Source organism: Ceratina calcarata, unplaced genomic scaffold, assembly GCF_001652005.2.
Source record: "Ceratina calcarata isolate Rehan_Ccalc_2016 unplaced genomic scaffold, ASM165200v1 scaffold517.2, whole genome shotgun sequence".
Lineage (NCBI taxonomy): Eukaryota > Metazoa > Arthropoda > Insecta > Hymenoptera > Apidae > Ceratina > Ceratina calcarata.
This window is the reverse complement of record NW_017176301.1, coordinates 485,700-498,764: the sequence shown is the minus strand read 5'-3', so window position 1 is coordinate 498,764 and position 13,065 is coordinate 485,700. Positions and strand designations below refer to the sequence as shown.

Sequence of the window (13,065 nt, the reverse complement as noted above, 5' to 3'; positions counted from 1 at the left end):
TCCTTAAACCCATTTATAACAGATACAACTTCTGTCTATTTTATTATAGAATTTGTAGAAAACGTTCGAACAGGCTATTTTATGATTTACGATTTATTCGTTGAAAAGCTGAAAAGAATGTTAACCAAGCAAATCAGAATTAAAGGCCGCAGTGTATCAGTATTGATTACGAAGTTTGAAGTACGATATAGGGAGAAATACGTTTTTACTCCCACGTATATTGACCACGCATATGTATAGTATGCCGTGACCATGGCTATGACTTTTTTAATCAATTCACAACTGAATTTCTTACTCGATTCCGTCTTGTACACTCAATAAATTATGTTCTTTTTTTATTTTAATTCGATCGCGCGATGATCGTTTCGTTTCGTTTTGATTGTCACGATTCAATATTGACAGTCTTCGTGACTACGAAGATAAAGTGTAGTAGCAAGCGAAATACAGTGAGTTAAATCATTTGGATAGCACAGGTGTCTGTCTCGCAGCTACACTAAAATTATAATAAAAATCTAACGGAGTACTTACTTTGCTTTCGATTATCATTAGAAAATGAATAACGTGTGCATTTATCTATGTACGCATGATGCGTCTTCTGATACGCGATTTTAACCTGCATCTAACGATTGCAATAATTTAATTGAGTGTACATATCTTGTTTGTTTCCTACATTAAATGTAAAATACAGAAAAAAAATATATATATATATTTATTGTATGATATTTATAAAGTGATATGCGTTTGAATAAGTATAAATACAAGGAAAAGTAAGTTCTTGTTAAGTATAGTTAGTATCTTGTTAAAGTACTTGTATACATTGACAGCTTAACACTTATCGTTTCTGCTTACTACACGTCCTTCGTGTATTTTTACACATCACTTGTATATATTCATTAATATCCAATATTAATTCTACATTGCTTTAAGAAAATCAATTATGCTTTCTAATTGTCATATCTGGGCTGCGGATTTCTATGCAAAATAAGATATTTAGAGTAAAATGAAAATTAGACATTTGCATTTATGAATCAAATGTCACTTTGCTTCTAATATTAACTGTTCAAAATTCAGCACACTTGTGTCTTTTATAAAAATCTGCAGTCTAATCAAAATCTAATTACTTGTATCTTTGTGTACCCTCTTCGATTCGTCTTGTGCCAGTTTAATTTCATACAAAATCTTTTAATACGTAACTGCTTAGAAGTTTAAAACAGCTTAATTCATCCTTATAATTATCAAATGTCAAACAGAGTGAAAAATGCCTGGAGAACCACCTATGACCAGTGGGGGTAAAAGCTCAGGAAAAATTAAACGCATCTCAATCCCAAGAGTGCAAAGCAGTACAGATACAGAATTGCAATCGCAAAGTGGATCAACCCCGTTGCAACCAACTGCGCTTCATTATGGAGCTTTTCGCACGGACCCTGACGACGGTGTACTACCACCGGCACTACGATGTCGACTTTTTGAACTGTTCCAGCAAATAGAAAAAGAATTCGAGGCCCTTTACACGGAAAATCTGTCTTGTATGAACATCAATTTATTATGCACGTTTTTTTAATTACGATAATTAAACTGAAGCGTGGAACATTTATTGATTCAGTACAAGAGAAGATAGATACTCTTAATGAGAGGCTTGAGAGAGAATGTTATGGTTCTGGAGAACGGAATTTACCTATCGGAGATGTTGCAGACTTTTCAGATACAAAAGGTCTTTCCAAACAAAAATGTAAGAATCTTCATTACCTCCTGTATTAATTTACGTGATTATTAGAGATCTGCGAGAATCCGAAAGTCTCGGACAAAATCCGCAGTGTAATAATAATTGATGTTAGACGATAAGAGATTCACTGTGTTGTTTTATTCTATTTTTAAGTATTGGAACGATACCTGTTTGCAGCTATGGCAGGGAATACAGCACAGAAAACTAAAACGACTTCTCATAAGTTGAAAGTTCAAACCAGTAAAATAGTCTCCAGTTTCAAGACCCCGACTATGTCATGTAGCATGCAAAGGGAATACATTGGCCATCGCGACGGTGTCTGGGAAGTGTCCGTCGGTAGATCGGGTCAGATCATTGCTACAGCCTCCGCTGATCATACTGCTAAAGTTTGGGCCGTCGATAGTGGACGTTGTCTATTGCAATACATCGGTTCGTATTTGAAGTTCGTTCACAATCTCTTGTGACTAATGTCGACGATCTGAATTAATTAATGCTGTTATCTTGTATTACTTTTCGTTCGATTTAAATAGGACATTCGGGTTCGGTTAATTCCGTACGTTTTCATCCTACCAAAGAATTGGCACTCACATCAAGCGGCGACGATTCCGCTCACGTGTGGCAAGCCGCTGTTGATTGGGATTTACCCAAAAGACAGAACTCTGCTGAAGATCTTTCAGGCTTGAGTTCCGAGAGAAATCTCAGTGGCGTGGTTCCCATGAACGAGGAGCAAGAAGAACCACCCACGCTAAGGTAATATTTACTTGCCAAAAACAAGTAATAAATAGACAGCGATACTTTTATGCAAAATAGATTTAGTAGTCACTTGAAAAAATGCATTTCAGATTGCAATTCACTTGCAGTACGATCGTTTCATAAAACCCACAGTCTAGTAATAAATCTGTTCAAGTTGTTCTATAGTCTGTACATGTTTCGTTCTGTGAACGATTGCAGGACACCGGTACGAGAATTATTAGGTCATACAGGCGTCGTGATGGCTGCAGATTGGTTACCCGATGTAGAGCAAGTGGTCACTGCTTCGTGGGATAGAACCGCTAATCTTTACGACGTCGAGACCGGAGAAATCATCCATACTCTGTGTGGACACGATCAAGAACTTTCTCACGTATCGACGCATCACACTCAACGGTTGTGTGTTACCTCGAGCAAAGACAGCACCTTCCGTCTGTGGGACTTTCGGGAACCCATTCATTCGGTTTCCGTTTTCCAAGCACACACCGAGTAAATAAATTAATCATTACATCGTTTGTGAAATTATTGAATAACACGTTGCCGACGATGTTTCTTTCTATTTTTAAGTAGAACTGTAACCTCCGCCGTTTTCACGCGCGAGGATAAAATCGTTTCGGGTTCGGACGACCGAAGCGTGAAGGTATGGGAGCTACGGAACATACGGAGTCCTTTGGCTGTAATCCGCGGCGATAGCGCGGCTAATCGGTTAGCTGTATCGAGCAGCGGTACCGTTGCGATACCGCATGATAACAGGCAAATTCGACTGTTCGATCTTAATGGACAACGATTAGCCAGATTGCCTAGAACTAGTAGACAGGTACGTAAACTTCTTGGTCTGTGGAATCAAGCGGAGGGCTTAGAAGCTAGTCAGTCTACATAAGTCCATCATTCTTAAAATTGTAATAAATAGGGACATCGCAAATGAGTATAGAAAAATAACACTGTCATAAAATGATCTTTAGAAATGAGTAAACGCATTTGGAACTGATTTCAGGGTCACCGGCGGATGGTCTCATCGGTAGCCTGGGCAGAAGACAGCGGAGTCTGTAACTTGTTCTCTTGCGGTTTCGATCGATTAGTCCTTGGATGGAGCATTGTGCCTCTCAAGGAATGTTAAATATGTATATTACGAGAGTATTTAATTAGTTTAGGTATTAACTTAAACCTCACTGTTATCGAATCAAATTGTATCGAGAATAAACGATTAAATGAATTGCAGAGTCTTGAGCGTGGCCGATACGATGTCCGGCGTGTAACTGTAAACTGTTATACCCGTTCCCAAAATGATCAGGGATTCCAGCTTTCTGTTGTTGGAAACCACTGAAATTACATGCAAAATGATTATCAATAGAATCAATTCTATTTTCTGTATATCCTAGATAGATGAGACTCTTTACCTGAATAAACCGTGAACAAGCAGAGGAGCGTGTATCCCAATATAAGGAAATAATGCGGTGCCGAAAAGATATGTCCCCAGATAATCTCTAATAATCCCAGCAGTTTTCCAGATCCACCGATTATCAAACCTTTCGTTAAATGATTCACGTCGCACTTGGTTCGATCGGTCGGATAAAAGTACCACTTTACTTTTGTAAGGAGAATCACGACCGCGACGAAAGCGGCGAGGGCGATGGCCGTTTTAAACAGTATTAAATAGAGATTGCAATGCGCGTCGAGATTACGTTGGAGCGATCTCCAGGACTGAATGTATTCGTTGTTGTTTTCGTTGTCGCAGAGATAAAGATTTCGAAACGATTCTACGAGCCAGAGGATGATCACTAACTTCCAACAGGCCTTCAGATCGCAGTTGTACAGCAAGTGCCTGTACGCTCGTTTCTCGAGTAACAATAAGTCAACCAAGATGATGACTGGATCGTACTCGATATACATGTCGGCTAAATGACCGCAGGTTTCCTGGAATAAATAAACAGCGTCGCAATTTTCTACTGTAACGCGCATTAAACTTTTAATTTATTCTCACGTGAAGAGGTAAACATCAAAGTTTCCTTGTAACTAATTTTAAAATAATAAGAAATGTATGTTCTTGATTTTATTATAATTTTTTATTTCCACAAGGTACACGTACGCATTTTAATAATTTTAAAACGTTCGGACTGTACTGCCGGTAAAGTTCTTCCACCTGGGTTCCGCAATTTACGCATTGATACATCGTTTTCTTTTTCTGTTGAAAATATTTTAAACATTACCTGAAATTGTTTACAAACAGAATTTAATTCTAATATAATGTTTAAGATGTGTATCGGAATTTAATCTTTTGTCTAATGAAATATTTGAAGTATTCTCTATAAGACGTAGACGGATAAGATGTAGTATTTTAAAATTAATGACGAATGAACGATTAATATTCAATCGGCGAGAAGAAGAATTGAAATTCTCGTACTTGAGAATATTTTATTAGAATCTTGGGAGAAGAAACTATAGAATCGCCTTGACTATCCAATACCTGAAGGACGCCAGTCACTAAATAATTCTGTCGGTGAAAGCAACGTTCCTTACTGTATTCTAAACCTGTATGCGGTTAGTCGTTTTCCGGTGTTTCTACAGTACGGAAGCGATGGAGGACAAAACAGTTCGGCTCCCAAACGGGGAACTAATACCAATAATTGGTTTTGGAACGTGGCAGGTAAAGTAACGATACATATCTACACTAATCTAAATCATCCAATTTCTGTTCAAATTATAATTTTTACTTACCGACGTATTAAATGGTTTTACGAATTTTAACGAAATTTTTCTCAGGGATCAACATTTCACAAAAATAAAATCAGTATTTCTTAAAATAACACATTCTTTATAACGGAGCAGAATAGAGCACTAAGTTTTATATATTTTCAACTTCGTGTATCATAATAAAGTTATACTTGAGATAAAAAAAAAAGGACAATGTAACCTTGGCCTGATTTCTATTTAAAAAATTGTTCCGCAGATGTATAATTCATTGTTGTTTATATAGTATAAAAACAAACTCCGTGAAAAAAAATTTTCCTCACTTGAACTCGTGACGAGCGTAGGATAACGAATATAAAAAAGAAGGATTTTAATTAATATGACTGCTCGATTTCAACTTAGCATTGACGAGTTCGGATCAATTCACATTTCGTAAAATAGTTTCAAGTAGGAATCTCATGAAATATTAGAAAACGAAATTAGAATGTCATGAATTATAAAAAAAAGTAATAGTTTATTATTCGCTAAAATAAAAGTTCGGTTCGATATACAACTGAGACAAAGGATAATTGTATTATTTGGTGAAGCACACGACAATAAAGTGGAACAAAGTTACTCGATCTAATAAAATGATTGAATATAATAAATGCTAATGGATGCCAAGGAGGAACACCTCCAGTAAATTCACCAATTCAATGTTTAAAGATGTATAATATACAACAAGTATTGTTATCTTGTAATAATTACGAGACAAATTACATGTGTGTATAAGAAATCGAACAGCAGAACAACAGGAAATACAATATACGACATTCACAAGAATTTATTTAAGAATGAGATGTATCGTCAGTAATTAGTGCCTATATTTATTGATACTTCTCTATTCATGTACCAAATTCGGATTTACCAGTTTCCACAGGAATCACTTTTCAATATATACTACGACTTCCACGAGAAATATTTTCATTAGCCCCACATCACGTACTATGATAAGCCACATTCCACGTGTAACAACAACAACAACCGGTTTTTGATGTTTGGTTACATGTCATGTCGATGTGTTGGTTCTCGCTGCGATTAATTCAACGGTTTCAATACGAGATGTCGCCTCTTGTCCATAAATTATCCTAATATGATTGCATATCCCGGTAGATGGCACTATCGTTGCCTTTCTAAGTTATGCTAACGTCACGTGATGTTGCGAGGCAAGTTCAAATTTGAAAAATTAGTTAATAATTAGTTAAAATAGTAAAATGCAATGTTTATTTATCAAACTGTTACCAAAAACGTTAAGGTTCCTTTGTTTAGGTATAACATAGAGCAGTTTTGAATTCTGCCTTTAGATGTGTCACTTTTGCTTGGATATGCGGATTTCCGAATTTTTTTATAACAGTACGTTCACAATTATCCTATATCCGTATCACAATAATCCCCAGTTCCCTTTTCTTAACAATATTTTAATAGAAATGCTTACAATAAATGATTTTTAAACAGATATTCTTGTACAGAGGATCTCTTTAAAATACATATGTATATATTTTCGATATCATCAATCCTTCGAATATCTTTCAAAATTATAAAAACCATGCAATGTTACATTATTATCATGCTTTTAAAATAATTATTATATTGAACAATGGCTTGTGAATTAATAACGAAAAACATTGACCAATAAGCACGATCCGAGCCAACCTACACGTGGCTAGTGGCGGGCTCTGCGCGTGCTGTCATTGGTCAGTGTTTTTCGATATTAATTCAAAAACCATGCCTCACTTTGCATTTTATCAAAGGAAATTATTGTTCAGAAACACTTCCAAAATCGTCCCTTCTCAGCTTAGATTACCCAATTACCCCGTATTTTCATTACATTCGTTTGTATGTAACGACCTAATCTTTTATTTCTTCTCATCCTCATGCAATAGCAATACGCGTTATATCATTCATTAATATAAAAGAAACACTGTAAATGTTAACGTTGAAGGCACCCGAATCGGAGTTGGAAGCTGCTCTGGAAATCGCTTTAGAAGCTGGATACAGGCACATCGATACAGCTCCAGCGTACGAAAACGAAAAAGTTATTGGGAACGTTCTTAAAAAATGGTTCACTTCTGGAAAACTAAAACGTTCCGACGTTTTCGTAGTTACAAAGGTAGATTTCAAATTAAATGCGATAAACTTGTAATAAATGATACGTATTATTAATTCAAGTCTGACGGATATCTATACGTTAGATATAAGAATTTTTTATAATTTGAAAAAGAGCTGCTGATGATCAGTAGGAATGAAATTCTGTACAGCTTCAACGAGCATCGTTTTCTCGCGTTACAGCTTCCCCCTGTGGGAAACAGGCCAGAGGACGTTCAGAAATGGATTGAAAAATCGCTGAAAGATTTGCAGCTGGAGTACGTGGACCTGTATTTGATCCATACTCCTTTTGGCTTCGAAAAACAAGACGGATATGAAATGTATCCGATAGACGGAGAGGGTCACCTCTTACTCGACTGCAGTACGGATCATGTAAAGATTTGGGCGGAAATGGAGAAGCAAGTCGAAGCCGGACGGACCAAAGCGATCGGACTGTCGAATTTCAAGATCTCCCAGATCGAACGAGTCTTGGAGAAGGCGAAGATAAGCGTTTCGATGTTACAAGTCGAGTTACACGTTTACCTCCAACAGTGCAAATTGGTAATAATCATTCGGATTGAAAATGTTCATTCATACACTGCGGGTCTTTATACGGGATAAACCGATGTAGAAAATGAAATTTAAATAGATATTTTATGTGGCCCATTTCGTATCTTCTTACAGGTGAACTATTGTAGACAGAAGAATATTCCTATGACAGCTTATTCGCCGCTTGGTACGCGAGGTTTTGTCAAGAAGATGAACAAAGAAGATAAGATACCAGATATGTTGAAAAACAACATAGTATTAGAAATAGCAAAGGCCTACAAGAAGACACCCGCACAAATTCTACTGCGATACCTCGTTCAAAACGGTATCATTGTCATCCCAAAGAGCACGAATCCCGAAAGAATCAAGGAAAATATCCAGTTATTCGGCTGGGAACTCGAAATCCGGCACATGAAGGAATTGAGACAGCTGAATATCGAGGGTGACGCCGGTAGGATTTGTAATTTCGATTTCTTTGAAGGAATCAAGAACCACCCCGAATTCCCGTTTTAAACATTTTTGTGTAAGAATATTTCCATAGCATTTGCAGAGTGTATAAATACATCTACTGTTTGTTTTATTTTCCCTCAATTATAAATAAAATATGCTTCGATATATGATTCTATAGAATGCATATCATGATAATTATTATTTCTTATTTTTGAGAACTTAATAAAAATATTTCTCTGCACGTGTATACTTTTTGTGTTATTTCAATCCGACAATGGTTACAATGTATTTTTATCTGTGTATACGTTGGGCGATTAAATATTCGTAGGGTGAAGAGCAGGTGACTGTCGTGTATTTATCACGTAAAGAACAAGGTCTTTATTCCATTGCACGATAAGGTATTCGAAATATAAAGAAGTTACAGGTGTTTTTTCTCAAAGATCCATAAAATTTCGGAAATCTGATCTCTTCTTTCTTTTATATCATACAAGCATTCGTACATTAGAATTGCAAATGAGATATTAAAAGAAGCTCCTCCAGAAGAATTTAACAGAAAAGTGAAATAATTTAATGGAGAAAAATATGAAAACTGAGGACGATCTCTTACAACAGACCGTCCCGGAATCCTTTTATTATACTTTAATTAGGAGCGTATGAAACAGACTGAGAAGTTTTCGGTGTATGAGAATTTTTAAATTATTTAAATAGGGGAAGTTCGGAGGAAGATGCACCCTCGAGTGAATAAACAAATTCGTCTGAATGGTTCGCAAGTACGTCGCGGGCGAGTAGTGGGGGACTCGATGTTGTTAGGGAGATCGGTGCCCGTGGCCGATACCAGAAGAGTCAGAGGTCTGCTCGCGTTCGCGTTCGTCCAGTCAGTGCGTGCCAGCGGCTCGTGTCGCGCGTTTCTCGCTTCATTTCTTCCGTCGTCGTCCTCTTCGTCGTCGTCGTCGACGCACCCGCCGCTCCGTTTTTCATCCGCGTTTCAAACCCGTCCGCCTTGCTACCGAAGAAGAAGAAGAAGAAGAAGAAGAAGAAGAAGAAGAAGAAGAAGAAGAATCACACGTTGTGACATTGAAAAAGTGCCGACGACTGCCTTTTGACTACTTTGGTCTCGTTGAGTCTTGGGACCAACGTCGAAAGGTAAGCTCCGATTCCGCGGCAGGTGCCGCGCTAGAGAAACACGTGGACCTCTCGGTGACACCGGGTCGTGTATTAAAACTTCCACCGAATTAGATAGATATCGTATATTCGTGACAGCGATTGATGTAAAAATTATCTGAGAATAATTCCAAATGAATTTGGAAGAATGTGAAATAGGTATAGTGACTCCCATTAATATTCGGAGTAACTTTTTTAGTATTAGATTAAATAATTTAATTTGATGTTAGAAGGTTTAGTGTAACAAAAAATTTAAAAAAATTGCTGTTCGTTAAGGGAAAACGAAGTGTAAGAAATATTGAGGCATAGGCGAAGACCGCAGGTTCAAAGGGAAGAATAATGAAAAATAAAAATGGGAAATTGTTAGAAGATTGCACTAATTTTTATCTTATCATACGAAGAGGTGTTAGGACCAACAAGTAACTTATCAAATTGGTTCTACATTATTTTTTCGAAATTATCGTGCGAACTTTCTTAATAGTAAAGCGAGTCAGTTCGTAATTCTAATTTCTAGTTACAATTTCCACTCGAGATCCGAAAATTGTAGAAAGAAAAAGCAGTGAGAAACTGTGACGTGAACAGGAATTCAGCTGAATTGAGAGTATTTTTCTATGAAAGAGATTCGAGTTCGAAAAAAAATGTTCGAAAACCCGGGGTATCGGTTGAAAGCGTCGATTGGAAAGGTAAAAGCGTCGTTGCGAAGTGGGATGATATGCCTGCACGATGGCAAGGTAAATAGAGAATTGTTTTGCACCTCGTACAACTCGCGAATTAGAAATGCAATTGTGTCAACGATTTGAAGAGTAGCTACTGGAGAATCCGTGCAACCGGAGCCTCATTATCGCTCGGCCTTATGTAATATTTATATTCTTTTATTTTTAGGTCATTAAAAATACTTGATCACTAGCATTGACATTGACGCTCGAGGTGTTCCACGATATTGAAACAACTTACTTTTTTTTTGGATCATAATCAAACTTTCAGAACTAAAAAAGAAAGATTTAGGAATTTAGGAAATAAAAAGGCTGTGAAAATAATAATTCAGAGTATTAACGTACAGAAATAATGTACTTTGAGCTGAGAACAAATTATGAACATCGATCGTTTCCTTGAATATTCAGCAAAAATTAATTAATTCATTTATTCAACCTATAAGTTAGAATTTCGTATTCGTCACAAACGAAGTTGTCATTCATTTCTTAAAATCCAAATACACTTCCTTAATTATTAGGAATTAACATGTAATTAAAGACACGTAGATTTTAGAATTTTTTTAATAATATTTCATATCTCCTTTCACTATAAATAATAATATAGTTCATTTATCACGTGACATGTGATAAATTATTAAATTTAACACTTGCTCTCTCGAAATCTACGAACCGTATTTTTCTTGGTTTTAAATTTTATGAATCGGCTGATAAAATTTCACGCCTGCAAGATGTTGGCGATCAAGGTTACTCGAGGCCTGATCGATCATCTTTTTCTTTTTATTCGTGGTATCCGGAAAAATAAGGGAGACTTTCAACAAGGATGGTTGACTTAAGTCTGTTTTCGCTCGCGTTATTTTCGTACCGGTATTCCTCGAGCGTACGACGCCTCTGTAAACTCCCATCTTTTTCCAGCGTTCTTTCTTTTTTGTCGAAATTTTGCCACCGTCTGCAGCGCTGAACGAAAGGTCAGCGACGATACAACGGATCGAAAAAAATAATTATTTCATTGAGTAAACGATTTATAAATATCTAGCAATTTAATCGTTTTATCGTCATAAGACACTACTAAACATATAAATATTATATATTTAACCACTCAACAGTATCCAGAATATTATCTGTCTTTTGCTTCGAAAAATCTGAATAAATTAGTTGTAAAATCGGTCGGCGGAGATAAGATTATTCGACAAACATGTAGCTCGTTTCGCTAATAGCGAATCGAGAGTTTTATCATATCGAGTCGTTTGTAAGAACCGTAAGGGAAAGATTACGAGAGGCGGTGATATAACATTATTCTTTTCGTTTTTTTTAAGTAGCGAACAAATCCTGAATGAAATCGCTCTTATCGCGTCACGCTAATTCCTATTTCAAAATTACTGCAAAAGTTGTATTAAGAATGCTCAATACTAGACTATACTTTCACGAATTTATGGGAATTTTCAATAATTCAAAGAGACAATCAGCATTTCGATTCTTTAGTTTTATTTATAAAAATGGGAATTTGTATCGAACGGTTCATTATATTTTTAAAGATTTTGGATCAGACGTTTTTTTTTATTCCGTTTAGGATATCGTTCCTTGGTTTGATTATCTTTCGCCCTGTTCAGCGAATAGAGCACTGAGTAAACGTAGAAATGTAGGAAGTTTGGAAATTCTGGAAAATAAATCATGATAACAATATCTGTAGTTATCTGGCTTCCTTGATCTTAGGTGTGTTTAGGTTTCTTCAGGGATTTCATCGTTTTATATTCGTTACTCTTGTCACATTTCGAATCATACTTTTCTTGTTGAATTCAAAGAGTTTTCATTCAAATGAAAAAGAGTAAATCGGTTCCTACATAATTCGAATAATCGTAGTACCCGTCAAATAAAAGCTGGTAAACTTTAATTGAAACAGCTTGCGGAAGCACGCACACGAGTTATTAGATTACAAAAGGTAATAAAAAAATCGAGTAAAATCTCGGAAAACGCAAGGGCGTGCGAATTCGAGCCTCCGTGCACCGTGTCGAGGTTCTCCTGTTCCCCGGCTCGGTTCCTGTTCCCGCTGTTTCGACATTACGCGACGAGAGAGGCCTTCGTAAGCAACGAGAGCCCGGCTCGTTGGTCGATTTTGCATTCCGAAGCATTGCGAAGTAACGTGACACTACGTTAGATCCAACAACCTATCCGTTCTGAATTCGTTAATATCGTCTACCGACGATGCTCACTATTCCTTTTCCCTACTTACGAAACAACATTACGGAAATCATTGCAAGCTACACTAAGGTTGTATGAACCATTATATAAAAACAATGACAAAGCATTGATCATCATACAACTTTAATTATTTGAGTTTGGAACCTTTGGAACCTAATAGGGAAATTTGTCAATTGAGAGTATTTAATCGTTTATTTCGTCTAATGCATCAGCAGCTGCAGATTTTTATATATTTTTACAAAAAATCGTATCTACAGTTCAATTCCCAAGAATGGTAGGCTAGAATCGATCGGTTTCGTTGCAAGTAAAAATTTCGCCGAACGAACGTCTCTCCTAAAAATAATTGAAAAATTTTCATGTCGCAAACTCGATCAAAACATTTCCTCGAATCTTTCTTTCGTTATTGGTCTGGCTCCGTGTTTATGCCAGACGGTGTGTATCGCGAGAGGCGATCACACGGGCACGTTCGAATTTTATCGGAACGAGGCGGTGGCATACGAATTGGAATTTAATGAGCGCCAGTCTTTTTGGGAGCATCGCATAATATTTTAAGATCGCCTGTGCGATCGAGCATGTAAAAAATATGCCGAGCGATTCGTCTAAACGATCTCTGCACGCTCTGCTTAGAAAATGGGTGCGGCAGGTTCTTTTCTGTATAAGATCGAATGAAATGAACGATGAAACTATTAGCGATAATTATAATAATAAAAT

The 13,065-nt window shown here is 36.7% G+C and overlaps 4 protein-coding genes across 16 annotated transcripts in view; 3 read left to right on the top strand and 1 right to left on the bottom strand.

The window, feature by feature from the left end:
- Nucleotides 1-64: 64 nt before the first annotated feature.
- On the top strand, nucleotides 65-3,686 carry Wdr37 (WD repeat domain 37). Of its 6 annotated transcripts, none has more exons than XM_018030243.2 (8): nucleotides 65-446; nucleotides 1,251-1,526; nucleotides 1,604-1,729; nucleotides 1,877-2,152; nucleotides 2,254-2,473; nucleotides 2,675-2,962; nucleotides 3,041-3,290; nucleotides 3,468-3,686. In XM_018030243.2, the coding sequence occupies exons 2-8, from the start codon at nucleotides 1,259-1,261 to the stop codon at nucleotides 3,588-3,590; spliced, it is 1,551 nt and encodes a 516-aa protein (XP_017885732.1). In that variant the 5' UTR covers nucleotides 65-446; nucleotides 1,251-1,258; the 3' UTR covers nucleotides 3,591-3,686. The 6 variants fall into 6 exon arrangements, with proteins under 6 accessions (XP_017885732.1, XP_017885736.1, XP_017885735.1 ...); XM_018030247.2 differs by having other exon boundaries at nucleotides 65-767; nucleotides 1,901-2,152; nucleotides 3,044-3,290; XM_018030246.2 differs by having other exon boundaries at nucleotides 65-767; nucleotides 1,901-2,152.
- Arv1 (ACAT-related protein required for viability 1) lies at nucleotides 3,596-6,302 on the bottom strand. Of its 8 annotated transcripts, none has more exons than XM_018030251.2 (4): nucleotides 5,189-6,302; nucleotides 4,560-4,655; nucleotides 3,871-4,387; nucleotides 3,596-3,793 (listed from the first exon to the last, which is right to left on the bottom strand). In XM_018030251.2, exons 2-4 carry the CDS (start codon nucleotides 4,641-4,643, stop codon nucleotides 3,678-3,680), a joined length of 717 nt encoding a protein of 238 aa, XP_017885740.1. In that variant the 5' UTR covers nucleotides 4,644-4,655; nucleotides 5,189-6,302; the 3' UTR covers nucleotides 3,596-3,677. The 8 variants fall into 8 exon arrangements, with proteins under 8 accessions (XP_017885740.1, XP_026672206.1, XP_026672210.1 ...); XM_026816405.1 differs by having other exon boundaries at nucleotides 6,054-6,302; XM_026816409.1 differs by having other exon boundaries at nucleotides 4,560-4,680; nucleotides 6,069-6,302.
- Nucleotides 4,970-8,525, top strand: LOC108628373 (estradiol 17 beta-dehydrogenase 5). The gene is made up of 4 exons (XM_018030250.2): nucleotides 4,970-5,117; nucleotides 7,143-7,310; nucleotides 7,490-7,846; nucleotides 7,970-8,525. The coding sequence occupies exons 1-4, from the start codon at nucleotides 5,007-5,009 to the stop codon at nucleotides 8,345-8,347; spliced, it is 1,014 nt and encodes a 337-aa protein (XP_017885739.1). The 5' UTR covers nucleotides 4,970-5,006; the 3' UTR covers nucleotides 8,348-8,525.
- A 607-nt stretch (nucleotides 8,526-9,132) lies between these two features.
- Nucleotides 9,133-13,065, top strand: part of LOC108628316 (A disintegrin and metalloproteinase with thrombospondin motifs 9) — a 106,039-nt gene continuing 102,106 nt past the window's right edge. The window contains exon 1 of the mRNA XM_026816399.1: nucleotides 9,133-9,427. The gene's annotated coding sequence lies outside the window, so the exon portion shown is untranslated. The remainder of the gene's footprint in view (nucleotides 9,428-13,065) is intronic.

Coding starts and splice junctions, on each gene's coding strand:
- Wdr37 (XM_018030243.2), top strand. CDS start 1,259: ATGCCTGGAGAACCACCTATGACCAGTGGGGGTAAAAGCTCAGGAAAA. Junction 1,730..1,876: donor AGGTCTTTCCAAACAAAAAT/GTAAGAATCTTC, acceptor TCTATTTTTAAG/TATTGGAACGATACCTGTTT. Junction 3,291..3,467: donor TGCCTAGAACTAGTAGACAG/GTACGTAAACTT, acceptor AACTGATTTCAG/GGTCACCGGCGGATGGTCTC.
- Arv1 (XM_018030251.2), bottom strand. CDS start 4,643: ATGTATCAATGCGTAAATTGCGGAACCCAGGTGGAAGAACTTTACCGG. Junction 4,388..4,559: donor TTTTAAAATTATTAAAATGC/GTACGTGTACCT, acceptor TATTTATTCCAG/GAAACCTGCGGTCATTTAGC. Junction 3,794..3,870: donor CTTGTTCACGGTTTATTCAG/GTAAAGAGTCTC, acceptor ATGTAATTTCAG/TGGTTTCCAACAACAGAAAG.
- LOC108628373 (XM_018030250.2), top strand. CDS start 5,007: ATGCGGTTAGTCGTTTTCCGGTGTTTCTACAGTACGGAAGCGATGGAG. Junction 5,118..7,142: donor TTGGTTTTGGAACGTGGCAG/GTAAAGTAACGA, acceptor TTAACGTTGAAG/GCACCCGAATCGGAGTTGGA. Junction 7,311..7,489: donor ACGTTTTCGTAGTTACAAAG/GTAGATTTCAAA, acceptor CTCGCGTTACAG/CTTCCCCCTGTGGGAAACAG.